This window comes from Triturus cristatus, chromosome 11 (genome assembly GCF_964204655.1).
Source record: "Triturus cristatus chromosome 11, aTriCri1.1, whole genome shotgun sequence".
In the NCBI taxonomy this organism is placed as follows: Eukaryota; Metazoa; Chordata; class Amphibia; order Caudata; family Salamandridae; genus Triturus; species Triturus cristatus.
The window spans coordinates 30,150,386-30,177,595 of record NC_140594.1 but is presented as its reverse complement, the minus strand read 5'-3'; the positions used below and the strand labels follow the sequence as shown (position 1 = coordinate 30,177,595).

Below are 27,210 nucleotides of genomic sequence, written 5' to 3'. Positions count from 1 at the left end.
TGCCAACGCGTTGCTTACGGATGCAATTGACCCCTCACTGTCCAGACTTCAGGTGGTGCAAAGCGCTGCTGCGCGCCTGGTTTGAAACTGTCCGGCAGGTTCTCCGGCAGCCTCTACTCTGAGAACCCTATATTGGCTTCCGGTCAGGAAACGCCCTGTTTTTAGGTCGAGCCTAGCGCAGCGCGCATGCGCTGCCCTACGAGAGGGCCTCTTGGAATCACTCTACACATTCTGAAAGCTCATGCGTGTGGTTTTCACATTCTATTGACCTTTGTGTGTGGCTTTCAAAAATGAAAGCGTGCAGTTGGCCAAAGGCGGGTGCTTGTCCCACCTTTTCTGTAAATGTTCGTTCCCATGGCCTACAGCTGTCGGGAGCGAGCAGCGTTGAGCAGGGTGCCAGCTGCATTCCTATCTGGATCATTAAAGATAGCGCGGTCACGCACAGCTGAAACCAGACAACTTGTTTAATTAGCAGCCTGCGCTTGTGTGCCGGCTTCATGAAAGGTTCACGTCCACCTCATTTGCCATGTTTGATCTTTTTTCAAGCCAATGAAAAGAAAACTCCCTCAGGACCTATATTTCTAATACAATATGAATTCAATATGGGCGGAGCATAAAATTTAAACACCACCAAAGTGCAAGAACCTACACATAATTTTGAGTCTTTACATTATTTGTTTATTTTCTTTTTTATCAAAATTATTTTTATCATTTTCTTTATCACTTTTGTTCATAAAATTAATGTAATCAACATGTACACATGTCTTTACACTACAATAACATTATCATATGTCAGCATCGTGTAACCCCAGGTAAAGAAACAACAAGCAACCTTCCAACGAACTTTCATACATGCACACCCCTTCAACTACATTCATACCACATTCATAACTACATGTATCTGGAAAGTGGGAGAAATAAGATTGTTTTTGGTCTCCACGACCATTTGAAGCTACTGTATACAACAGGATCTAAATAGCATTGGTCGACGCGTTTCGGTGGCTTGAGGTATAAATAGACACCACCTTCCTCAGGACCTGCCAGATACCAGACCAGAGTCGCCCTACCCAGGGGAACCTAAAAGAGTATAAGTACAATAAATATACAGCCCATGATATAGAATAGTATTATATTGATTGGACCCGCACACACAATTCACACGAAACGGGTGCATCGATTCAACCTCGTGTGATAAATCCCTCCAAACAGTGCATAACACCGAAGACAGTGTCCCATCACCAAATGGATGTACTCATCCATCCCATACTTTCTAAGGGTAGAGTGGGCATGAAGAATTGCATTCTTAAAAGAACCACCCCCAAAGAAAAGTCAAGCAAGGCTGTTTAGAAAAAGACATAACAGAAAAAAACCATAAATACCACACCAACAATTACTCTCAACTATGAAATCAAAGGTGCAGGCTAGGCAAGAATTCCTATAAAAGTACTTACTCCCACTAATACTCCACCAGCAGATTGTTTAATTTCGTCCCCTATGCCACAAATATTTTATATTCAATCGTTAATGCCCCAATTTAACAACTCTCTGATAGTAATAATTTGCGATAGTTCTAGAAAGAGGGGAGGGTATTGCCAATAATCATGGTCACAATTTGTGCCGGACATGCTTCGGGACGAAAAAATCCCAATACTGGAATGCGCCATCTTTGAATAGGTCAATTTCCACAACGAGTAAAAAAAAAAAAAACAAGAAAAATAAATATGGGCCCGCTTCACAGAACTAACTTAAGACAAAATCCTAAACTTACTATCATTTTCGTATTCACAGAAGGCACTTACTCATTCTGGTATTCACAGAAGACACTTACTCACTTCGGTATTCACAGAAGTTAAGACTCCTAACTTTAGGACTCCTAAATGCCTTCTGTGAATACCGAAAGCCTTAAAATTAGGATTTTTCTCACTTTAGCAGTAGTATAGTTAGGACTCCTAACTTTAGGACTCCTAAATGCCTTCTGTGAATACCGAAAGTCTAAAAGTTAGGATTTTTCTCAGTTTAGGAGTAGTAAAGTTAGGACTCCTAACTTTAGGACTCCTAAATGCCTTCTGTGAATACCGAAAGTCTAAAAGTTAGGATTTTTCTCAGTTTAGGAGTAGTAAAGTTAGGACTCCTAACTTTAGGACTCCTAAATGTCTTCTGTGAATACCTTAAGTCTTAAAATTAGGATTTTTCTCAGTTTAGGAGTCCTAAAGTTAGGACTCCTAACTTCTGTGAATACCAAAATGGTAGTAAGTTTAGGATTTTGTCTTAAGTTAGTTCTGTGAATGGGGCCCACAGGTCCTGAGGAAGTTTTCTTTTTATTGGCTTGTCGTTGTTTCCCCTCTTCTCCATGACATTATACGTTTTTTTGTAGAGGGGGGCCCCTTTTCTGCATAGCATATGATCTTTTTTCAAGGCCGCCACTCTCTTGGTTATTGTGGGTTTGGAAGCCGTGTTGATAAGGGTTTGTGTTTTCTTTTGGTTGAGCTGCTCGCCCGCAAAAGAGAGTGCATGAATGTATACCTTAGTAACGCACAGCCGTGGCTCCGGATTGTACCACCCACCTCAATTTAACATAAGCCTGATGACAGGCGCTGACAGGATTCGAACCCGCGACTTTCACGTTACCCACCGATCTATGCAGCAAGTACTTTCACTTCCCAAGCTGCGTCATTATTTAAAAACGCTGCATTCCACTAGACCCGGGGTCTTGGTCAGCTGTCCTCAAAAACTGCACACCTGACTTTGCACTTGAGAATATTCTTGCAAACGTCACTTTCTAACAATGTAACATATGAACGCACATGCATGTGCCAAAAGCATTAGGCGCACCCTCTCAGCGCTACACAACACACTGCGTGTCCAGAAGAGGCAGGCGGGTCCGTTCTGCAAGAATAGAGCCGGTCAGCTTATGTGTTTTAGCATCACTAGCGGCTACTGACTTCAGAAGTCACAAGCCCTTGAGAGACGAGCAGGCGGCGGCACAACCTCGAGTTGTAAAAGCGTCTGGGCAGACACTGGACAATAACACGACTGGACAAGTATATTCTTTGATATTAACCAATTATTATATGCAAGATTACCTACTGCCCGTCTCAAAGGAAGTATGCATCTGCTGTCAAATGTATGCTCTGCTAACCCTTTTCAACGGTACTCCTTTTATCTATTCCGAGAGGCTGAAGCGTTGAGTCGGAGCTGCCGGATTCGAAGCTGTAACAGGTTAGACACAGGCCATCGCAGCTGTGGTGCAACTGCAAGCCAAAGTGGGTGTTGTAACAGGTAATCTTGCCACTCTTCTCATGGCACTCCTTTTATCTACCGGCTTGAAGGGCTATACTTTACTTGTGATCCGTTCGACCACGCCAGGGTTCGAAGCTGAGATCTCTTGGTTACTCCGAGGTCTGCACAGACTCTATAGTTGTGTTTCAAACGAAATTTACGGTTCTTTTTGTGCTAACACATGTGTTCCTAGTATCCCTCTCACTCGTACTCCTTTTATCTACATCAAAGTGTGGAGGGCTTAGTCGGCCCTGCTCAATGGTCGAAGTGGGCGGGATCCGCAGGGCACGGCCTGCCCCTACTTCTATAATTCATTAGATCCCGTGCCCCTACTTTTCTCGTTTTAATAATGCGTCCCAGGACGGCAGAAATCGCCAAGGCCTGCAGAGAAGTTCGGGGACGGGTGGTGCGCAGAGAAGGAAAGGGACTCTGTCTTTTCTTTCTTGCCAGAGAAGCCAAGGACAGTGTCCACTTCTGCTCCGTCGCTGAGAGCTGATCCCCCCTCCCTTTCTCCCTCTTAAAAACCATGACTTCAAGAAAGGGTTCCCATCCTCTCTTTCCTCCTTTCGTGTATTTCTTCCCCTGTGAAATGGATCCAAAAAAGAAAAATACTTTTCCTGCAAGAGTTGTCTTTTTCTGGCCTTACTCTATTCTAGAGTACAGCCTCGGGAGGGAGAGAAATAAAAGGTTCAAAATATGAAAAGTAAAGAAAAAACTAAATAAAGCATGACCGTGCTCACATAGCGGCCAGACTGAGTTTCCCAGTGAAGCGCTACTTTTGTTTTGTCTTTTCTTTGAACAGCATTGTTTTCCCTGAATGAGGATGGGCACCATTCCTGGAGATACCGCAATGCCGGATTGATGGGTGGATTGGAAAACAAAATGCGTACCGCGGCTCAATCACTCACTGATTTCTGAATAGTGAGTGTAAATGCATTACGTTAACCATGTTGTTCCATTTCACATGCTTAACTTAATCTTCCATTCCTTATGGGTGTTTGCTTTTTTCAGCATGGTGTTACGTTTTTTAAGCAGCATATTGCTCTTGTCTAGTGCGTAATTTGCACTGAGTCACATCCAGGTGTTTATAGCTGGGCACAACTGGGTTGTAATTGAAGGCCATGCAAGTTTCTCTCAGTGGCGCAGTATGGTGTTCAGTGGGGGAGAGGATGTGGCACTATGGCTAGAGCTGCCGAATTGGAATTGGGGAACCAGGTTCAGCCTTCATGACCAGTCCACCAGACCACTCTCCTGAGGGAGCATATTCCCATGCTAGGCCTAAGAAGGCCCTGCAAGACCATAGAAGCCCTGGTGTCTTAGCACCAGCAGGTTTACCCTAGTGGGGGCAAGTGTGGGTTAACCTTGGAGGCCTGTCCCCTTCAACCCATACTGAAGTTCACCTCTAGTGTTGCGGGCAGGCTTATGAAGCAGCACACCCTGGAGCGAGGTCACAGGACCCTTGAGAAGTGCCAGCTCTAGGGCGGTGCGACCGGTGTGTTCCCACCGGGTGCTGACTTTAGGTGGCCCTTTGTCTTCTGTAACATTTCCTATACAGTGCTTTACACACGTATTGATTGTCTCTGTGTAATGTGTGTGATGTAAAGTGCTCTGAAACCCTACACTAGTATGAGTGGTGCTGTGAATCAAATTAAATGCATCTGAGAGAGAGTGGAGATATGGAGACATTCAGGGCACTGTTAAAGGGTGGAATTGAGGGAATCCGTGGCGGAGGTGGTCATTGGGGGGCACCAACAAACATTGTTGCACAGGGCGCCACCAGCGCTAAAGCCGGCCCTGCCCTTGAGGCCAGTCCGCCTCACCCATAGGTATCTCTATTGGCCTTGTTTCAGAAGTAGTAGCTGCAACTCACCAGGGATTGGCAAAGCAGGATTTGCGCGCACACCAAACTATGTTCGCAAACTTCAAATTCTCTCTGCTTCATGCACAAGCACTTTTAACACGTGCTGCCTGCTTTGGGGGCACTGGAATTATGCAGCAAAAGAAGACAATTATGTTGCATTGTTGACTAGATTATGCAGCAAAAAAAGACTGCAACATAATGCAGTATATTTTCTGACACTTTATTATTTTGACATTTTTACACATGCTAACGGTCTCTGGAAAGATTTTGCCTTATTACTACCAGTGTAACATACAAATGCAACAGTGAGAAAGGTGATCAGTCAACCTTTGCAATAAGCCATCCGCTCCGCAGCAAAACAAGTCACATTTTTTATTAACTTTTGATCCGTTTGAGCTACAAACAATGTATTAGTTAAAATTGTCAGATTATGTAGCAGATGTTGTATTATGTTGCAAATATGCAGAGCCATAATTATTTAGAAAACTTTTGGAAACTAGGATATTTTTCCCATTTATGTTTGAACTGCTCTTGTGGAAAAAAGGGAGGCGAAGTGCTGATGACAGAAACTCCATGGACCAGAGACAAATGGCTTGGGCTTCCACTTTTAACCGTATTTGGGACATTCTGTGATTGGAAACATATCCCGCTTTGTGATTGTAGTTTAATGTCAGTAGCTCATGTTAAACCTTAAATAATTATGTGTATCCATTCATTGAATTAAATAACATAATAAGCTGTAACTGGTCAGTGAAATGCCAAACAAATACTAAAAAGTGGGATGTTTTGCGCATTCTGGCCACACCTCTGACTCCGCCCACACCTCTGACTCCGCCCACTGATCCAGTTCTCGGGTTATTCCCGCCCTCTGATTCTCCGCCCACAGTTCCCCTACTTTTTTTAAACTTTTTTTTACTTTTACCCCACTTCGACCACTGGCCCTGCTGAGTTTCGAAGCTATGACGTATGACCTCATTGTTATTCACAGAGTCCAAAGCCGTGGTTCGATAAAGCGAAGTAAACTCTCGGTGCTAAAATGCATTCATCTCGCCCTGGTACAACTCCTTGTATCTACCTAGAAAGGATAAACAAATAAGTAGGCCCTGGCGAGTTTCAAATCTGTGCCCTACATGTTACACCCATGATCTCAGTAACTGAGGTTCAACCCACTGAGCTATCTCACCGGCTTTGACTGGTTTCCAGGCTGACAAGACCAGCCAACCTTCCTAAATGCGCAGTAAGGACTCCGATCTGAGAGGAGAGGTCGATAACGCACACCCGCACCCTCCATTAGGGTCCAATGCGGGTGTGCAGGCTCTGCGACACATGAAGCCCCTCCCCTTCCCCTTCCTAAGGACACAGTGAGAGGCCAAGCAGAGCCCCGCCCCCAGTGCAGCAATAATCAATACCTGCCGTAAATTAACACAAATATTTATGACACTAAAGTGCTCTAGAGAGGAAGCACTCACAGTAAGTGCAGCCCGCAAACCTCACGACCAGATATGAGATGGAATCTGTTGCTTTGTGGATGTTGGTGTGCGGCTCCTTCAGAGTGGTATGCCTGGCTACCCCCATGCTGCACTGTATGACCCCAGCCTGGGCCTCAATCCAGGCACTTGTTTGGCCAGGGGAAAGATTTTCAATACATTAGCACATCAATTGTATCAATAATTGGTATGCGAATAGCATTTATCACCACAATTTAGCAGTTTCTAAGCACTGTAAATAAAAGGTGTAATTATCACTCTCCTTAATGGTAGTCAATGTATCGACCTCCGAAAGATAAAATACCGAGGCACCATTGTAAGGACTCAAATATGTTTACTCCATGTTACATCAGATGTTAGAAGTGCCAGCAAACAGCTCGCTGAGCCTTCTTCAGGACTATTACTGTATCAATCAATCCGGAAATGAAGAAGGATCTTCCACACTGCAGGCAAGACAACATTTTGCCACTCGAGTGCCTCCTTGTCACCCTATTAAATAAGCATTGCCATAGCCAATAGATCTCGCTTTTGGGACCTTATAAGTATTTAGTTATGCAGCACAATATCCTTGGTGCAACAACATTAACTGTTGCATGGCTAAACACATAAGGTAATGCGGTATTTTGTAAAGCGCGAACCTTACGGGTCCCCAGCATTGTGAAATTAAGTGAGCTATTGCCCAGAGTCACATGGTGCTGAGCTGATCTGCCGGCGGGAGCCGGGGATCGAACCGTGAGCCCTGTGCTCCAAAGTCACCTGCCCTGGCCGCTGCACCACACCTCTCCTTAAAGGTCCCAAAGGCGAGACCTATTGGCTATGACAATGCTTGTTAAGGTCTGCTGCCTCAAGTCTAGGATGGGCAGAGCCCCCACTTGCATAGAGGATGAATGACATCATTACTGTCCCACCAGGACTCTTCGGTTTAGCCATAAAGCGCTAGTGACTGCGGCTGTCCGCAGCCCCCGCAGGGGGCCATTCCAACGGGCGGTCCTTTCATACCATTCGGGCACAAACGCCACCCTACTGGCCTATGGTTGGACTCAGGAAGGAGTCCTTCACCTTGGCGCGCTAGGCACGTCACTTCCGGCGGACAGAGGTCAGGGGAGGGTACTTATACCTCCCACCACCTCTCTGGCGTCCTCTTTGCGCCAGACACGCCGTCTCCCACCCTACCGCTTACCCGGAGTGGGGTTGGCAGGCAATGTACGTAGAACGTTGTAATGTTTTCTTTTTTCGTTGCAGGCGGAGTTACAGGGCGATCTGGAAGCAGACTGGTACAGTAAGGGTATCTCTGCGGCAGACTGGTACAGTAAGGGTACCTCTGCGCGGCACAGTAAGGATGCCAGAGCCAAAGACCAGGAGCCTCAGGGCAGGTTCCTGGAAAACTGTGACGGCGCCCTGTTAGTCCTTCGGGCGGTTGGGGGCCTGACCAACTGGGGGTTTGCCCTGCTACACTCCGCCCTGAAAAGGGCGTGAGTAATAAGAGACTAACGTGTCACGTGATCCAGAGGAGGAGGATCACAAAAAGGTGTAGCACGGATTGGGTGTCCCACAGTGCTGGCTCATCAGGCAGGCGGGGCAGCATAGGTTGGTACCGCTGCCCGCCCTTGGATCGCCCGTAAAATAACCCACCATAGTGCATACTTTTGTATGGAATAAACCTGCAGCAATATTTCCCAAACAAAAGTGGTCTTGTGTATTTATTCATGCATGCTCAGACTGTGGGTGGGGGGGAGTTGCCGATAATGGCACTATGTTCCCCCATCCGCTCTTCCAGAGTGGGCGGTAGATCTTACTCCTTACGCCCCCTGGGTTGGACTCGACTTCCGTCCCATCTCCGCAGTTGTCCAGATTTTGTTTAGTTTAAAACACTCTTGAAGGTCTGGTAGTTTTAGTTGTGGTTGTGCTGTGTTGGCTAAGCGCCCAGATACACCTGCGGATAGGAGTCGTTGCGCTATATCAAAAGAAAAAAAAACGTACTTAAATTCCAAGCAGTGAGTGGCCCCCTGAGAAGGCTTCGCGACCCTGAAGGGGTCCCCGGACCACAGTTTAAGACCCAGTGCTGCACATAGCTAAGGTTTTGCTATGAAAGGGCCGAGATCCGTGGGTTCTGCTCGAAGCTGGGAGCCCTGTGGTCTATGATAGTCACGGGCGGGAACAGAGTCACCCTCAATTGCAGGATTAAGTTGTATTTCCGGTTCAGTGGGGTATTCTGGGGACATCCCTCTGGCAGACTCTCAGGATGTACCACTTGGTTCTCCCCCCAAATCGGAGGATTTTCTTTCGACTTCCACGCTGAACTGGGCCCCGTTTCTCCACGCCGTGCCCCTCACCATGAGGGCCCATCCGTTATTTGCCAATAGCGCCTTGAAGCTGTGCTGGGGATATTCCTGTCCTGTTAGGCACCCTCAGGTAGCAGGCCTTAACGTGACAATTTGCAGCCTCGTTGTCTCCGCACCGCACTCGTGTGTCTATAAATAAGGCGCTCTCTTGTGCCCAGGGGCAGAGGGTCAACCCTCGCACCTGTTGTGTCGCCGGCAGTGACGGGCGGCTGCGACGGGGGGTGGGGAGGGCAGCAGTGTCCCGGCGGCCAGCAGAGACCCCTTTGCAGATGACACGGCTCTGGGGGGCACGGGGGCTAGAGACGCGTGCAAGGCTGACGGAAGGGCACTTTCACAACAGTTCACACCTTGGGCAGCGCTGACATGGTGAGTGCAGCGCGGGCAGTGGGGGGAGCTTCAGTGGGGGCGTCTGCAGGGGCGCCACTCAAGGTCAGACTTGTATTGTGTTTCTATTTGCAGATATCAGGGTGTTGTACCGTGTCTGCTGCGGGTATCTACGCACTGGCAGTGTGTAAGGCTTCCGCCGGGGCTGTGTTGGCCAGTGGTTTGCAGTTTGGTTGAGAGCAGGCAGTTGTTGTGTTAGTAATTACCGTAACACGCACTTTACGATTCAGAACATACCCTTTATAGCGCTTTGTCACGCCTGACACAGACAACAGGTGATAGCACTGCCCAAACCAACGAAACTGCTTTTAGCGACATTGGAATGATGAAACGCATGTCCAGCCCCTGTGCTAAGCACGCGTGAGCTGCAAGTTTTGTGCAACAGATGCTAACCGACTGAGCTGAAACGAGAAAAAGTCTGAGTTCAGTCTGGCAGCTGTCCCCTTTCGAATGTGACTTTATTGCATGCATTTGCTAATGCTTAGTGTCACCTCCGAACCTTCACCCCAAATGAAATGGTTTCTCCTATTGCCAGAGTGTGTGATGAGTTTTGATTTTAGATTGTATATAGTCTGGTCGGAGAGGCACCGTGCATGAAAAAGCAAACACCAAGCTTTCATACAGATGTTGCTATCGAGCGCCACTGGAGCGAGAATAGGATGAAAACTGGCAAAGTGAATTGGCGCCATTTTTTGCCGCTTTTGTTGACGCACAACAGAGAGGATGTAGCTACGGTTCAAACCACGGGGGGTGTTTTGCACCAAGGCGAGTATGGACTACACGGTTTGTGACCACATCTGCAACACGCGCACAGCCGCCACAGTTGTGTTACCTGAAGACAAGTACCACTAAAACTAAAGTGAACATGTCTGGAAGAAAGGATTGGCGGGGGCGGGGGGCGGAGCTTAAACCGCCTTTATGCACCACAGCGGCCTCTGGACCCAGAGTTAAAGGTTTTGACTTGTGTGGAGGGGTGAGGGCAGCGGTCGAAGTGCAGTAAAAAGTATGTGAACTGTGGGGGCGGGCTCAAAGGTATGGGGTCAAAGGTGTGGCTAAAAAAAACTAAATATTCAGTAACTTTTTTGGTCTTTCAGGGTCAGGTAGCTACAGATAAAATAACGCGCAGCTTACATGAACAATACATAAAAATGTTGTTACTCGGTGGGAAATGCAATACTCTTGGAAGAATGGGGGACAGAGAGTAGGAAACGCAACCGCGAAAACGAACTCACCTCACTGAGCCCTCGGCCAGCTGAAAAGATGAGGGACTGGACCACCCTTACGACAGCTAGAAATCAGAGAGGGGTGTGAACGTCTTAAAAGGAGCAATCAGCCCACTATTTAATCCAATATTACCCTCGGGTATTAGAATTACAAGCCCGGCTTTGGGCCCATGTATTTATGAACAAATTCAGAAAAAGACGGGTTTAAATGACGATTGGGCTCGGCTGCCTACAATACTTACCAAGGGAGGTGTGGTAGCATTCAGGGAACGCGCCCGCGAGCTCACGAGACACCACAGGAATATCTTTAGGGAAGGATCGACGGCCAAAGAGCCAGGTTGGACCGTCAAAGCCAACCAACATCCGCTCGAGGTATGTCCAGGCTGCTGGAAGACCAAGGTACAAGCCTTCTTACAGAGGTTTGAAATTCTAATGTTCCAGGAAACTTGGAGAATGGACAATACGGTCATTATTGGTTCTCAGGTAACACTCCCATCATCTATATACGGACGAGCGAAAAGTGGACTCTCAATGTATGTCTCATTGGATATCGATGCAAAAAACTCAAGAAATTGACTTCCAACTAACATGACTTCTATGCATTACAATGTATCTTCAAACCCCGATGATTTTATTGAATTTATATTTGAGCTTGAAGAGATTGATTAAAATAATCCCTTGGGAAATTAATAAAACTTTGACACATCAACACTCTGCAACCAGTTTATTTATCTCGTGCGATTTTAACACTCACATACTCTCTAGGAATCTCCGATATAATTTAAGTACGGATACAATCCAGACGTCCTGGGCCCAACGACTAAAACTTGACCTAATGTTAACACAATACAGCAACACAATACAGCAAGTGTGCCAACAAATAAAAACTCAAATCAAAATTCTATAATTGACTAAACTATAATCTCAAAGGATTTAGCATCTGGAATGATAACGTTGTCTTAAGCAGCTCGAATATCAGCCAAAGTCAAGAAATCTACAGTAAATGCCTGTGCAGAAATCAAATAAATCGGAATTCAGCAAAATTGGATCCGGAAGTACTATGGTAGAAATTTGGCCCTGTTTATATTCTTCACTAATACAACATTTCTCAGTTAAAACAACATCCAGGGGTCACCCTATCAGGCCAACTTATAATAGGTGGTTGTGAGAAGGTGGCCTGATATATGCTGTCCACTAGTTCTAGTGGGCACCCTGTATCAGTCCAAACAACCCCTTATGGTGATAGGTTAAAGACAGCCTTTATTGAAAGCTATCCTAGTGGTAGCTATGGAGAGCAGCCTTCATGCTAAGCCTTGAAGCAATGTAAAGCAGCTTGTTGTACCAGTCTATAATCTCTTGAATGGCCAAATGAAAGGACAACCACACCAGGTATATAATTAAAATATATGTATTTAAGATAAAACACGCCCCTCTAGTCTCTTTATGAGGCTCGATTTCAAAGTACTTAAGTTACAAGTCAGTATTCAGCAGTAAAAGCACAAATACACGTTTGGGCCCTAGGGGCGTACCAAACCACATACCAATAAAGTGGTATAAGAACCACCACTGAGCTAGACACAAGGCCTAGAGCCTGTAGAAGCGCTTGGACCACAAGGAACCACCCAAGGTAGTGACACAGGGGGCCCACGGGGGACGCGTGCAGTGTGAGAACACAGCCGCAAATCACCGTTAACTTCTATGGGGAAAGTCACGGTTGGAAATTAAGAGTTTAAGGACACTTAGAGGATGACTACTAGCAAACCCTTTTGGACTTAGAGGTGTCTAGGGCCAACACCCACAGGAGCACTGGAGTACCCGAGTTACCTCACCAGGAAAGCCGGGTGCATAGGTGTCAAATGGTGTCGGGTCGCGGCGTCGTTTTCAATGGAAGGTGGCAAAGAAGTGCTGCTGCCGTGAAGAGGAGAAGTGTCCGAAGAGATCCAAGCCTGGATCGAGGATGGAGGGAACCTGAAAGCAGAGAGGACAGAGTCTGGGTCACTTACCAGTGACCAGGGACACGATAGTCCAACTCCCACGGATGTCGGGGGCTTCAGGTGAGTTGACCGGTGTCTTGACTCTTCAGCCACGAGGTCCAGGAGGTGTCAACAATGACCAGGAGCTGGATTCAAGCTGTCCCACAAAGTTTGTCGAGTGCTGCGGTGTCAGCGACCAGATTGGGCCCAACAAGCCTTGGCAACGGCAAGTCAAGTGGAAGTAGAAGAAGGACGTTGGTGCAGACCAGCAACGTCTGGGGAACTCATCCAGCAAGGGGAAGTTGGGGCACGTCTGGAGCAACCAGGAAAGCCCAATCAGTAGAGGAGTTGCCTTCGTGGGGACCCACTAGCCAATGGGCTAGCGATTTGCGAAGGAGCCTCAAGCAGTCGCACTGGAAACTGGCCCACGGGTCACTCGTGGAGTGGAAGCCAGAGATCTTCGATACTGTAGGTGCCCAAGGCTGGGGCTACTCAGAGCCCAAAGCACAAATTCGAGGAAGACCAGGCAGATGATGGACCGGCAAAAGATTATGGTGTCCAGGGGTCACGGTTTCACATCACCCACGATAGCCACAGGCCTCAGCTTTGCTGTGGACTCAGGGTAGCCTCGGTGAAGTCTGGAAATCTACCTCTGGTGATGCAAAGACTTCGGCGTCCCGCGGGAGCTTAAGAGTTGCAGACCGGACAAATCGGAAGGAACGGAGCTAGCGGTAACCCTCTGGGACAGCACCGGATTATCAATTACCCTTTGTATTGGTAGGTGATAAGTTCAAATTCACCCTATGTGTGCGCTCTCGATTGGTACCCGCTAACACAATACCTCCCCAACCACTGGGGCAAGATAGGAACATAAACTGCAAAAGGCGCACCACAATCTCAAATTTAAATCAAAATTAGTCCATGTACATCCAATTTTTCTTTTCCAAAATGATCTTCTTTATTTTTCATATATTAAAATGACATTTAAGAACAGCCAGAGCAGCCGACGCGTTTCGTCCTCTTGGGACTTCTTCAGGGCTGCAAAGTATATATATAAAACAATGTATAAATACAATGAATACCCACATACAGTATATACAGAACAAACAACATTATCATAAATCTTAAACAAATACACAGAAGTACTAATAAGGAGGAAGACAGAGGACAACAGAGGACAATATTAACTAAACATGTGAAGACATAAACGAATTAAAAACAAGATTATAAGTCAGTTAATCCTTGCTACTGATTTATGTTCAATAGCTATCGATATCAGTGAGTAATCAACTCTTTGGCATGTTTCTGGGTGAATAGAAATTTCAAAACTACACAATTGCGTGGTGCGACTGGTTTTTAGCCAAATAATTGCATAGACCATCGTTAGTTGGGTCAGAAGGGTTCGGAGTACCTCCTCTGATGCGGTTTGTGATGCAGCCGGACCATATACTCTTAAGTGCATTATAACCTCGCTGTAAATGTTAACTTTGGACTGGCTGCACGGAAACATGTCGTGTTTGGTGTCAAACACTTTGGAATACTACCCCCCGCCAGTTCTGGCCGCGGGGGTAGCATTCCACCCTTCTAGAGGGAGAGACATGTTCACACTGGTCTGCCCGGTAAAGACTTTCTAAGCCCTGGCATCACAAAATGGATGCCACTGCCACAGACACGTGTCTGGCCTCCTGCTGCTGACCAAACTCTGGCAGGGGAGGCCTGGACAATAGGTTTCCTGTCCCAGGGAGGTGTAACCACCTCCCCAGACAGGCAGATGTGTATTGGGGCTGGGCGGGAGCACTCTCTGGTGCTTTGAAGTCCTGCACTGGGGGCACACTTGGTGTCCCTGTGCATAGTCCAGTTCAAACCGGTTGCAGGGGCTACCTGCCCCTGATCTGGTGCGAAACTGGACAAAGGAAATGGGTGTAACCACCCCTCTTTCCAAACCCAGTATGTGAACCCAGTCCTTGAGACTAGAGATTACCCTGGACGAAACTCTGCAACATATATCCTGGACCTTCGACTTTCTATTTTCGCTAGAAGACTAAAGAAATCTCCCTTGGGGTCAAAGAGTGACTCCCCTGCTTGGCAGGCACCAAAGAAGCAACTGTCCGGTCTGCAACTGCAAAAGGCGCACCACAATCTCAAATTTAAATCAAAATTAGTCCATGTACATCCAATTTTTCTTTTCCAAAATGATCTTCTTTATTTTTCATATATTAAAATGACATTTAAGAACAGCCAGAGCAGCCGACGCGTTTCGTCCTCTTGGGACTTCTTCAGGGCTGCAAAGTATATATATAAAACAATGTATAAATACAATGAATACCCACATACAGTATATACAGAACAAACAACATTATCATAAATCTTAAACAAATACACAGAAGTACTAATAAGGAGGAAGACAGAGGACAACAGAGGACAATATTAACTAAACATGTGAAGACATAAACGAATTAAAAACAAGATTATAAGTCAGTTAATCCTTGCTACTGATTTATGTTCAATAGCTATCGATATCAGTGAGTAATCAACTCTTTGGCATGTTTCTGGGTGAATAGAAATTTCAAAACTACACAATTGCGTGGTGCGACTGGTTTTTAGCCAAATAATTGCATAGACCATCGTTAGTTGGGTCAGAAGGGATGAAAATTAACTATCAACATGCTCAATATGGTGTCACCGGAAGTAGAAAGGGAAAGAGGGCGGTCCAAATAATTGCATAGACCATCGTTAGTTGGGTCAGAAGGAGTGAAAATTAACTATCAACAGGCTCAATATGGTGTCACCGGAAGTAGAAAAGGAAAGAGGGCGGTCCAAAGATGTACCCACCGTAAAAAGTAATGCGTCTGTTTATGTAATTCTTTCTTTAGAATTCTGGGATGTCATTCAGAGTCACTGGAAAAAGTCAAAAATGGAGGGGCATTACTCAGCGTAATGTTCTAATATTTGTAGATTACAAAGTGTCAAAGGTACATCTTATGTTAATAATAACCTAAGGAGTTAAACAGGAAGTGGAGTACAAAGCTTAACAAAGGGGTCATATACAAGAGTCGATAGCGCAAATAAATGAACGTGTGAAATCTGATTCCAATATCACAAGTAAGCCCCTAAAGGACGTATTCAACTGAACCAATGTACATAGGGGCTAGAAGAGAGCAATGAAAAACCCATAGGAGTATATGTACTTACACACATAGTGAATATGTTGAATAGTAGAGCGATCTGATGTCAACAGGTAGCGAGTGAACGTCCCGTTTTTTAAAAGATGGAGTGTCCAGTCAGGTTAAAATCCAATGATAAGGTAGGATTCCGAATCTTTAGAATGCCTAAGGTAAGAACACAATGAACTAATGATTCAGAGCAATAGATACGATTTCAACGAATTAAACTAACCCACACATTGCATTCTGTATAGGTAAATCCAGGATGAAAATAAAATAAAGAGAATCTGGACGAAAGGGTTTTAAGGGGGACCAAATATGAACAAATCGAATATTGCGAGCAGCCTATCTAAGATTGTGTAAGCCTTACTATAGGTGATCAAGAAGTATTTGATATCAACCGTTATATACTTTTAAAAATAATAATTAAAGGTATATCCCAGTACCAAACAGAAAAGGGGTCTAATCCATGTCATAAATCTGCGGGGAGTTATTACTAAGGTGCCATCGGTCCTTAAAAGCAAGCTCAATAAAAGTTTTTGAGTTTGCCAACAATAGTAATAAGTTAGAATATCCCAACGTACTCAAAAACAACAGTATCAAAAGCTTCCAAAGCACCTACCCGATTCCGCATCCTTCAAATCCTCGACAGTAATCCTCAGGTTTTCCGTAGCACACGAGACTCCTGCTCGTGTGTTTATATAGTAATTGACCCCAAGTAAACTCTGAACACCTGGGTCCCAGCCTCGTAACCGGGATTTGCGTCACGGTATAATAACTATAAGTAACATGTAAACATGGTGGCCATCTTGGAAGGGTAAAAATTAACCGGCCTGCTGATGTCGAGAGCATTTAATATAACAGACGATATTGCAATTGCTGATATAATGTAAAGGCGTACGACGGACATATCCATTGCCGTACATCCAGTTGCATAATAACCCAAAACATGTTAATACAGAGTAATAAACACTCCGTATCGGCTTAGAAGCGAGCAAATCAGCCGCCATTTTGGAACGGGCGAGTTCTAAGAGTCTCAACCCCCTATGTAAACTGATCCTTAATCAAAAAAACTCGCCTATTACGTACACGTGAAAGATGGAGAAGCGAACAAATAAGCCGCCATTATGGAACGGGCGAGTTCTAAGAATCTCGACTTGCCATGTAAGCTAATCTTTAAATAAACATCTCGCTTTATACGTGCACGCGAGATAGGAGAAGAGAAACCGATTGACTAAAAAATTGTGTCAATAAAAGCAGATACTGGTTTTCCCCGTAGCATAAACTGAGTGTATAGAAATCAGCCAAAAGTTTGCTACAAAAATGAGTGAATATTGTGTTGTTTTTCAGAGAACATAACTGATATCGGTAATATTTGAACAAAGGGAAAGTAAACAATACCAACTACAGGTGAAGTGCACCTGAGGCTATAGATCCTAATAATTTATGGTATATACATAGCACATGAGATCCTTTTCAACAGAATAATATAAAAAATGCAGATATGTATATCGGATGCATTTCGAAATATCAAACACATTTCAAATAACTGTGAATGAGGGCACTTATCGTGGCCGAAGTTCTAATGCCACAGTAAAAATCATCTATAGTGAACCATAAATCCAACATGGATGTGCGTAATTACATAATCACATAAACATTGTCAATTCCAAAACAGCACTAAAAGATACGGTTTAGTAAGGCAACAAGGTTAAGCATATGTAAATCAGCAGCATGAGCTAGGCTATATCAAGAGCACATAATAATAGTGATCACAGCGAATGAAGGCACATAACGTGGCAGTTGTCAAAATGCCGCGTTATGGATTCATACATAATTCCCAATAATTACCACACAAAAGTGCATAATCAACATTAGCATTTCCAGAGCAACAGGGGATAAGGTTGACTTAATTGAAAAAGATGGGAAGACGATACAAAAAATTCATATGCAAAATACATAGTCATCTGTGGTCAAACCAAGTTATTCTTATATGTCATGATTTCTACAAGAAATAATGCATTTCAGATTCGGTGTTGTGCCCCATTTCCACACATCGGAGCCTACATATCCAACCTGCCTCGTTGCGTCTCAATTCCAGCTCCCTATTCCCTCCTCTGGGGGATGATTGTATATGGTCTATCCCAAAGAACCACAGTTCATTTGGCTTGTGCCCTTTGTCCTGGATGTGTGTAGTAAGGGGATACTTGGAATCACCTTTTACTGCCGCTCTTAGATGTTCCTGTATTCTGGTCTTAAGTTCCCTTTTTGTGCTGCCTACATAAATGATGTTACAAGGACAGCCCAGGATGTATGTTACAAAGGTTGATTTGCACGTGATGGTATGCTTGATCTTATGTGTTTTCTCAGTGTTGTATCGGAACGTACGTGTTTTATTTCTTCCCAGTTTACAAACATTACATTTCATGCATGTAAAGAAGCCCCCATTGCCCTCTGTCAGCCAGTTAGGAGGTTTGGGGGACGTCACAAAGCTGGGGCATAGAATGTTCCTCAGGCTTTGACCACGTCTGTAGGTGACCCTGGGTGTGCTAGGGATTTCATCTTTTAAACCTGGTATTTCACATAGTAATCTCCAATGCTTTCTCAAGATATTATAGATCCGATTACTATCTTTATTGTAGGTGGTAACGAGAGCAGTGGTAGATTGTTTCTTGCGTTCAGTACGTGATGTTTTTTTCTCCAGGGTACTTTCTCTCTTTACCTTGTAAGCCCTCTTTTCGATCTTATTCATGAGAGACACAGGGTAACCTCTATTGATGAATCTATTTTTGGTCTCCGTGACATTACGGATGAATCCCTCCTGAGTGCTGCAGATCCTCCTCATTCTTATCATTTCCCCGAAGGGGATGTTGTTGACAACATGTCGGGGGTGGGCACTGTCGTAACGCAGTACACTATTGCAGGCAGTGCTCTTGCGGTGTACCGTGCTCTGTATTGTGTTATTATGTACAAAAAACTGGATGTCCAGGAAATCAATCCTCTCCTTACTCCAGTTAATTGTAAATCTTATGTTGTATGGGTTATCATTGAGGAAATGAAAGTAACTCATCAGTTCAGGGACAGGTCCATTCCAGATGATGATAACATCATCTATGTACCTGCCCCAGAAAAGTATGTATTCCATCCATGTGGAGGCATGACGGCCCCAGGCGTGCACCCGCTCATACCAGCCCATGAAGAGGCCGGCATAAGCAGGCGCAAACCTGGAACCCATGGCAGTGCCCTGTGTCTGCTGAAACCATTCATTATCATGGAGAAAATAGTTTTTGGACAGGATGATATCTGTCATCTCCATTAACATCTCATTGTGGGATAAATGGACAGCAGATCTTTGTCCCAAGAAGAATTCCAAGGCCCTAAAGCCAAATTCTTTTTTAATGCTGGTATAAAGGCTAGACACATCGAGGGTAGTAAAAACTAAGGTGACTGTCCATTCCAAACCCTCAAGTTTGGATAGGATGTCCTTGCTATCCCTCACATAAGCAGGTAGGTTTTGGACCAATGGCTGTAAAAAGCCATCCACATATTACTCCTATGGGTTTTTCATTGCTCTCTTCTAGCCCCTATGTACATTGGTTCAGTTGAATACGTCCTTTAGGGGCTTACTTGTGATATTGGAATCAGATTTCACACGTTCATTTATTTGCGCTATCGACTCTTGTATATGACCCCTTTGTTAAGCTTTGTACTCCACTTCCTGTTTAACTCCTTAGGTTATTATTAACATAAGATGTACCTTTGACACTTTGTAATCTACAAATATTAGAACATTACGCTGAGTAATGCCCCTCCATTTTTGACTTTTTCCAGTGACTCTGAATGACATCCCAGAATTCTAAAGAAAGAATTACATAAACAGACGCATTACTTTTTACGGTGGGTACATCTTTGGACCGCCCTCTTTCCTTTTCTACTTCCGGTGACACCATATTGAGCCTGTTGATAGTTAATTTTCACTCCTTCTGACCCAACTAACGATGGTCTATGCAATTATTTGGACCGCCCTCTTTCCCTTTCTACTTCCGGTGACACCATATTGAGCATGTTGATAGTTAATTTTCATCCCTTCTGACCCAACTAACGATGGTCTATGCAATTATTTGGCTAAAAACCAGTCGCACCACGCAATTGTGTAGTTTTGAAATTTCTATTCACCCAGAAACATGCCAAAGAGTTGATTACTCACTGATATCGATAGCTATTGAACATAAATCAGTAGCAAGGATTAACTGACTTATAATCTTGTTTTTAATTCGTTTGTCTTCACATGTTTAGTTAATATTGTCCTCTGTTGTCCTCTGTCTTCCTCCTTATTAGTACTTCTGTGTATTTGTTTAAGATTTATGATAATGTTGTTTGTTCTGTATATACTGTATGTGGGTATTCATTGTATTTATACATTGTTTTATATATATACTTTGCAGCCCTGAAGAAGTCCCAAGAGGACGAAACGCGTCGGCTGCTCTGGCTGTTCTTAAATGTCATTTTAATATATGAAAAATAAAGAAGATCATTTTGGAAAAGAAAAATTGGATGTACATGGACTAATTTTGATTTAAATTTGAGATTGTGGTGCGCCTTTTGCAGTTGCAGACCGGACAGTTGCTTCTTTGGTGCCTGCCAAGCAGGGGAGTCACTCTTTGACCCCAAGGGAGATTTCTTTAGTCTTCTAGTGAAAATAGAAAGTCGAAGGTCCAGGATATATGTTGCAGAGTTTCGTCCAGGGTAATCTCTAGTCTCAAGGACTGGGTTCACATACTGGGTTTGGAAAGAGGGGTGGTTACACCCATTTCCTTTGTCCAGTTTCGCACCAGATCAGGGGCAGGTAGCCCCTGCAACCGGTTTGAACTGGACTATGCACAGGGACACCAAGTGTGCCCCCAGTGCAGGACTTCAAAGCACCAGAGAGTGCTCCCGCCCAGCCCCAATACACATCTGCCTGTCTGGGGAGGTGGTTACACCTCCCTGGGACAGGAAACCTATTGTCCAGGCCTCCCCTGCCAGAGTTTGGTCAGCAGCAGGAGGCCAGACACGTGTCTGTGGCAGTGGCATCCATTTTGTGATGCCAGGGCTTTAGAAAGTCTTTACCGGGCAGACCAGTGTGAACATGTCTCTCCCTCTAGAAGGGTGGAATGCTACCCCCGCGGCCAGAACTGGCGGGGGGTAGTATTCCAAAGTGTTTGACACCAAACACGACATGTTTCCGTGCAGCCAGTCCAAAGTTAACATTTACAGCGAGGTTATAATGCACTTAAGAGTATATGGTCCGGCTGCATCACAAACCGCATCAGAGGAGGTACTCCGAACGCTGCAGAGGGGCTCTGCTCATGCAGGGGCACCCTCTCACATAAAAACCAAGCACTCTGCCTTCAGGATTGTTAAGGCCTGCCATAGGAGTGACTTATAGGTTTTATGTGTGTGTGCAATGGTAGTGATATAGGTAGCCTATACCACAGTAAGGGGTGCATGCACCACCTTACCCAGGCTGCAGTAGCAGACCTGTTGTGTCATTTTGGAGTCCTTCCCAGGGGTGGCATAATACATGCTTCAGCCCCTGGTAGGCCACTGAGGTACCTATGCCCTGGGTACATAGTATACCATATACTAGGGACTTATAAGGCACTCCAGAATCCAATTAGAGATGTACCTAATGTACATGGAAACCATTTTACAGAGAAAGCAGATAGACTGGGGCACTGAAGTGCAGGATTCCAGTCCAACAAAGTCATGAACCAGCAAAACACCAGGCAAAAAGTGAGGGCAACCATGTAGTCAGATTCCACCCTCCTACAGTGGTATGCGTACAAGGTATATCTTCAAAAGAAGGCTCCCAACAAGGCAACTAGGGCAATATATAAGCAACCAAACTGTGCTTGCAAAATGTAAAAAATGCGCTCACTGAAATGTCTGAGAAGAGCCGTATAAACCGGAGATTTGGAAGGCAAAAAGGGCCCCCCATGAGGACATATGGACAAAGCGTCTCTATGCCTGTAAAACCAACAACACAAAGCCTTTTGGGGAACAATCAATTATTTGGAATATGGTAGCAAGAGAGCGAACAGTGCTAACATTTCGGAATCTGGATGGGAGACCTTCACCTCCAGGCTGTGTGGGGCTCGGTTTGAAACTCGTATCACAACCTGCGCCCAATGGATTATTCCAGCCACCTTAACCCACTCAGGTCATGGGTGCAAGGAGAACGAAAACCCTTATGATGAAAATTAATTACCAATTGAGTCTATTAATGGGGAAATGATACGAACAACAATAGGAGGGATGAGATCCAAAGGCGCTCCCGGCCCCAGTGGTATTCCCAACGCCGCTTTCAAAGCGCACACAGATCTCTGCGCAAGAATTTGAACTCCGTTATTTACAGATGTAACAACAAAATTGGTTCCGAAATCCTGCCAAGGGAGTATTATACAACCTATTTACAAGAGCGGCCCAGCAAACAATCTGGCCAATGATCGGCTCATAGCCTTAGCCGATGTAGGGGCGAACGTGTTTGCAGCATGCCTACCTCAGGATTTGGAAGAGTGGGCCGTATCATCAAACAAAATACCAATTTTTCAATCTGGATTGCGAAGAGGACGATCAATAATCACAAATCTGCTGCCGCTCGCGTCGCTAGGGGAGAGGGCGATATATAAAGACCAAAAGTTATATATTTGTTTGTTGATTTGAAAACCACTTTTGACTCTGTTCCCCGTAATTTACTCTGGTCAAACTTGGCTGCATGGGTGTGTCGCAGAAATTACCGGGCACGATTATACTGCTATACACAAACACATGGGACCAGGTAACATTGGGGGATGGCAGCCGTATACCTCATCGTTTTAAAACATTTCGTGGATTGAACAAGGCTGTGTTTTAGCCCCATATAGTTTCAATCTTTTCATGGCTGACCTATCGCTCCATTTGCAGGAAGTTAATTCCCATTCGCCTAATCTTTCCGGCTTCAATATAAAACACCTACAGTACGCTGATGACACCATATTCCTTAGCCAGACACCAACAGGCCCACAACGGCTAATAGATTCATTTAATAACTACATTATAGCTAATAGTTTACAAATTAATATAAAGAAAGCGAAAATAATGTCGATAGAGCAATTTAAACCTCCGATGAGAGAATGGAAAGTAAAGGGGTCAGTGATTAAACCTGTAAAGTCCTATAAGTATCTGGGAATCACATTAGATAATAGACTATCTTTTAAAAATCATTTTACTAATCTATAGGCTAAAGCCACATCACGTCATTTGCTTTTAGGTCATTGGGAGCTAAGCTTTCATGTGGCAGCCATGAGTACTTACTGTAAACTGTAAAGGCAAAGCGGATCCCCTCTTTGACCCATGGGTCAGTCACTGTGCGAGGCAAAGGCTCCGAACTTCTGGACAATCTACAAATTGACATTTTTCAGTCTACTTTTAAGATTCCGTAAAATATTGGACATGCCAATGTCCGACAGTAGTTTGACCTGACAAGCCAAAGGCTAGTGAGGCAATGGGCGTTCTTAAAATGTTCATGTCCCCTGCATCAGTCTGACCCTGGCACTCTAGCAAAGCTGTGTTGGCAGAACTTATAAAATATCCCTACAAATGTTTGGAGAAGCCACTTATCTGGGAGCCTCCATACTTTTAATTTTCAGCCTTTTGGTCATTTGGATATAAACAAAACCTCTACAAGCAGATTTTAAATCGATCAACAGACTCTCTAGCCTTATCGCTGGATAAAGGGGCCCTAACAGTAAAAAAGAATGTCTGGTCGGTCATTAACTCGTTTTATAAAATAGAGCCCCAAGCACATTTATTGACTCACTCACAACCTTTTTTTTTTTTATAAGGGATCAGTTTCTGAGGTGAAGATTTGGTAGACACTCAACAAAGAATGGAAGTCCATTTTGGAAGCAAAAATGGACAGTGACCAGTTGCCGTCTCCGTGGTGTCCCAAACAAAACTCTAGTACACGTTGTGTGCATGTGCCCCCGCTTACTACAAGAGCGACACGCTTTGCTGAGACCTGCTTTTATCGACCGGGGGGGGGGGGGGGGGAAGAACATGCCGTCAAGCTATAACATTTCGCCTCTCCAGGAAATCGGCCGTCTAACTACTCAATTTGTTACGGTCCTTCTGATCTCTGATAATAGGTTGAACCGGGATTTAAAACCCCCATAGACCGGTTGTAGGGCAGTAATGCTTTGTAAGCACGTAGGCACTTTACTGAGCATGCACCATTCATTGAAACACAGTGTTTAAAGTTTATTTGATCATGAAATGTTGTGTTATTCATGCGTGTATGTCGGTACTAATGGCCTAGTGCGGTATGTGAATACGTCGTATCGGCCTTAAATATACCTCTCGCCCGAACTGGAGCAGAGTAACAATACAGGAAGCACGTGGGCACTTTACTGTTGAGTGCTCCTTGCCAAGTGAGGGTGAGTGGAGTGAAGGTGTGCAGGCTCCGAGGCGCTTCATTGAATATCTGTTTGCTGATTGAACTACAGTTTTAATAGATTCACCTGACTTATGAAATGTGATTTTAACTATGTGTATACACGGTACCAATGTCCCTATCTGGGGTGTCGATGCGCAGAATTCAGACTCACAATTCTCACAGACCAATGTGGAGTGTAAGAAAGAGATGTAAGCATGGAGTCACTTTATTAATCACCCACCTGTTCTTTCAACTTATAAGTGCAGTGTAATGCTATGAAGTGTGTATGTGTCATCAGTGTCCCAGTACGGCATGTTACCTCCAAAGCATCGTAATATTTGCAGCACTATTGTTCTGAGCGCTTTGACATTGTAATGGTTCAATTCAATTAACATTCACTTTTATAAATCATTTTATGAATTTCTGTACATATGGTTTTATACTTTTCTCGATTGTAATGATTTTTATTAATCAGACAATATATTACTTACTGTGGGAAATGCGCTGTAGTACATTATGAAACCTCTATTAGTTAATGCACTGCAGAGGCCTGTGTGTAACCAGAGAGCAACAGAATTATATCTTGGTTGGCACAGTGGTGAATAGTGACTTGTGTATTATTAGTGCTACGAGGTCCCAGCCTGTGGCAGAAAGCACTGTGAATATACAAGTCATTATTTTAAACTTGCATCACACACAGTACAAGAGAGACAGCTACAAAATGCCCAAAAAGGTTTAAGGAAAAATGGTGCTTCCAAAATATAGATTTGAGTAATACCCGGACTGTACGTAATGCAATTTTGTTTACGTTACTATTACTGCCCCTTCAACACCTCCAGGGATGGTAAGTTAGGGTTGCCACTGAGCTGGGTCGGAACTGAGGTGGCGAAGTGAGCTAAAGAATGATGATGGATTCAACCCAGATCTGTGTCTGGGGCTGAGTGTCTGAAAAGTTTCAGCGCTCCGTCCATCATCTCCTTGTGTTTGCAATGAATCAAAACGCTGCACATCCCCAAGGGAGGTGTAATGTGGAAACACGCCTTTACTTCTTCTTGTTTTTTACTCTTTCTGTGTGTGCGGCATTATGCAGCAGAAAGATGCCTCAGGGGATTGTTTTTGTACAGGATTAATTATACGAAACAGGACGTTTCCCCTTCCTTCCCTGCTCCGAATAGATTCAACTTCCTCTATTTGAAGATCGATATATTTTAGGGTACAATTTACAGGCACATGTCTGGCTGCCTTCGTAGATTTGGCCGCTCCCTTCAGGCTGTCGGCAGCTTTCCTCCTGCCGACGCCTAACGTTTATAATTAAAACCAAATAAATATTATAAGTTGCAGTTAAGCTACTTATAAAATTGTGCTGTATTTATTATCTCCCAAACCCAAGGCCGCTAATTAATAAGCATAAATTACACATAATTCTAAAATGCATGAAGAAAAAAAGACATAATTAGCTCATTAGCAACTTGAGAATACAGCGTAAAAAAGCAAAGGGTTATAAAAGCCAAATAAAGTTTGCCTCCAAACATAAATCAAATGGGGATGACCCTGTCCTGCCGTCTCCCGGTGATGACCACAAAGACATGCTGACACTTGGTCCAGGCTTCGCCCGTGTTCGTCCAGATCAGCTGGACTGATGTAAGTGCTTTATAGCGCAAAGACAATTAAGGGCCCGCCTCCTCTGATCCCGCCCCTGAGCCCGCTCAGGATTCTGGGACTTGGCGTCTCCTTGGTGCTCCCTGCAGTGGGAGTGATGTAAGTGCTTTATAGAGTGAAGAGAAACGGAAGTGTATGCCTCCTCTGCTCCCGCCTGTACAGGATTCTGGGACTTGGAGTCCCCTGTGGCAAGTCACTGGCGTCCCACAGAAGATGACCAATGGGCAATCTTTGAAGAGTAGGAGAAGGCTCTCTTTCAAATAAATCAGATATATTAACAGTTAATAAAACCAGCAGGCTCCCTATTGATAATGGGAGATTGCACCGAGAACAAGGTACCTCTTCTATGAAAACACCATTCTGTCGGAGAGGGGCACTGCATTTATGACCAAAGATACAACTGAACATGAGGGAGGACCAAAGGTGGTTCATTGGACAGACAGACCCGACGCTTTCGCTCTGTAATTCGCTCCGACACTATCACTGCAAAGCCCCTTTCTTTGCCTTCCGAGTCCCAGGACTATTTTAAATTGTATTTTGCTGATGTTCCCTCATTGAGGGTCTGGAGGCTCTGGACTTGCGTAATTCTTTTTAATTGGATCTGGAATCCTGTTTAAGTTCAAGTCTCCATTCCCACCACATTTGTCCTGCGGGAGGTGTTTGCCAGCTGACCCTAATTTAGATCAATAACCACCTCCCAACATTCCTTATCTTGAATCAGTCTTAACTGAGATCCACTGACTGACCACCCGTCCTCCACTAGACTGATAGAAGACGAGGTTAGACAAGGATAAGCCATGCGCTGACCACCTCTCTAAATACCTTTTACCCTAAGATGTTCCTGTGTATTTAGAACAAATCAAAGAGCCATAGAGATGATCAGAAAGTCCTAAGATCAAAGTCTTTAGCATTCTTGAATTGATGTCTTCGTTATTAATGTTGAGGTTCCTACGTTTGATAAACGGTCGTAGTTTTCCTCAATGTAATCAGCACATAATTTATTACAATAATGTGATCAAGTTCAGTCTCTAGAATCGTTGAGTCCACAGCCCAATCCCTCCAATTATTGACTCCACAGCCCAATCCCTGCAATCATTGAGTCCACAGCCCAATCCCTACAATCGTTGACCCCACAGCCCAATCCCTTCAATCATTGACCCCACAGCCCAATCCCTACAATCATTGAGTCCACAGCCCAGTCCCTACAATCGTTGACCCCACAGCCCAATCTCTACAATAATTGACTCCACAGCCCAATCCCTACAATCATTGACCCCACAGCCCAATCCCTACAATCATTGAGTCCACAGCCCAATCCCTGCAATCGTTGACTCCACAGCCCAATCCCTACAATCATTGACTCCACAGCCCAATCCCTCCAAT

At 44.6% G+C, this 27,210-nt stretch overlaps 1 protein-coding gene across 8 annotated transcripts in view; it reads left to right on the top strand.

Moving 5' to 3' along the window:
* The first annotated feature begins 9,187 nt into the window (after nt 1-9,187).
* Nucleotides 9,188-27,210, top strand: part of RIMBP2 (RIMS binding protein 2) — a 1,529,140-nt gene continuing 1,511,117 nt past the window's right edge. For 5 of the 8 annotated variants that reach the window (XM_085633661.1, XM_085633659.1, XM_085633658.1 and 2 more), the window contains exon 1: nt 9,203-9,335. In XM_085633661.1, coding sequence (XP_085489787.1) covers nt 9,333-9,335 — 3 coding nt within the window. In that variant the 5' untranslated portion in view covers nt 9,203-9,332. Of the gene's footprint in view, nt 9,336-27,210 lie in introns of all 8 variants that reach the window. The other 3 variants (XM_085633657.1, XM_085633660.1, XM_085633662.1) reach the window with 2 other exon arrangements.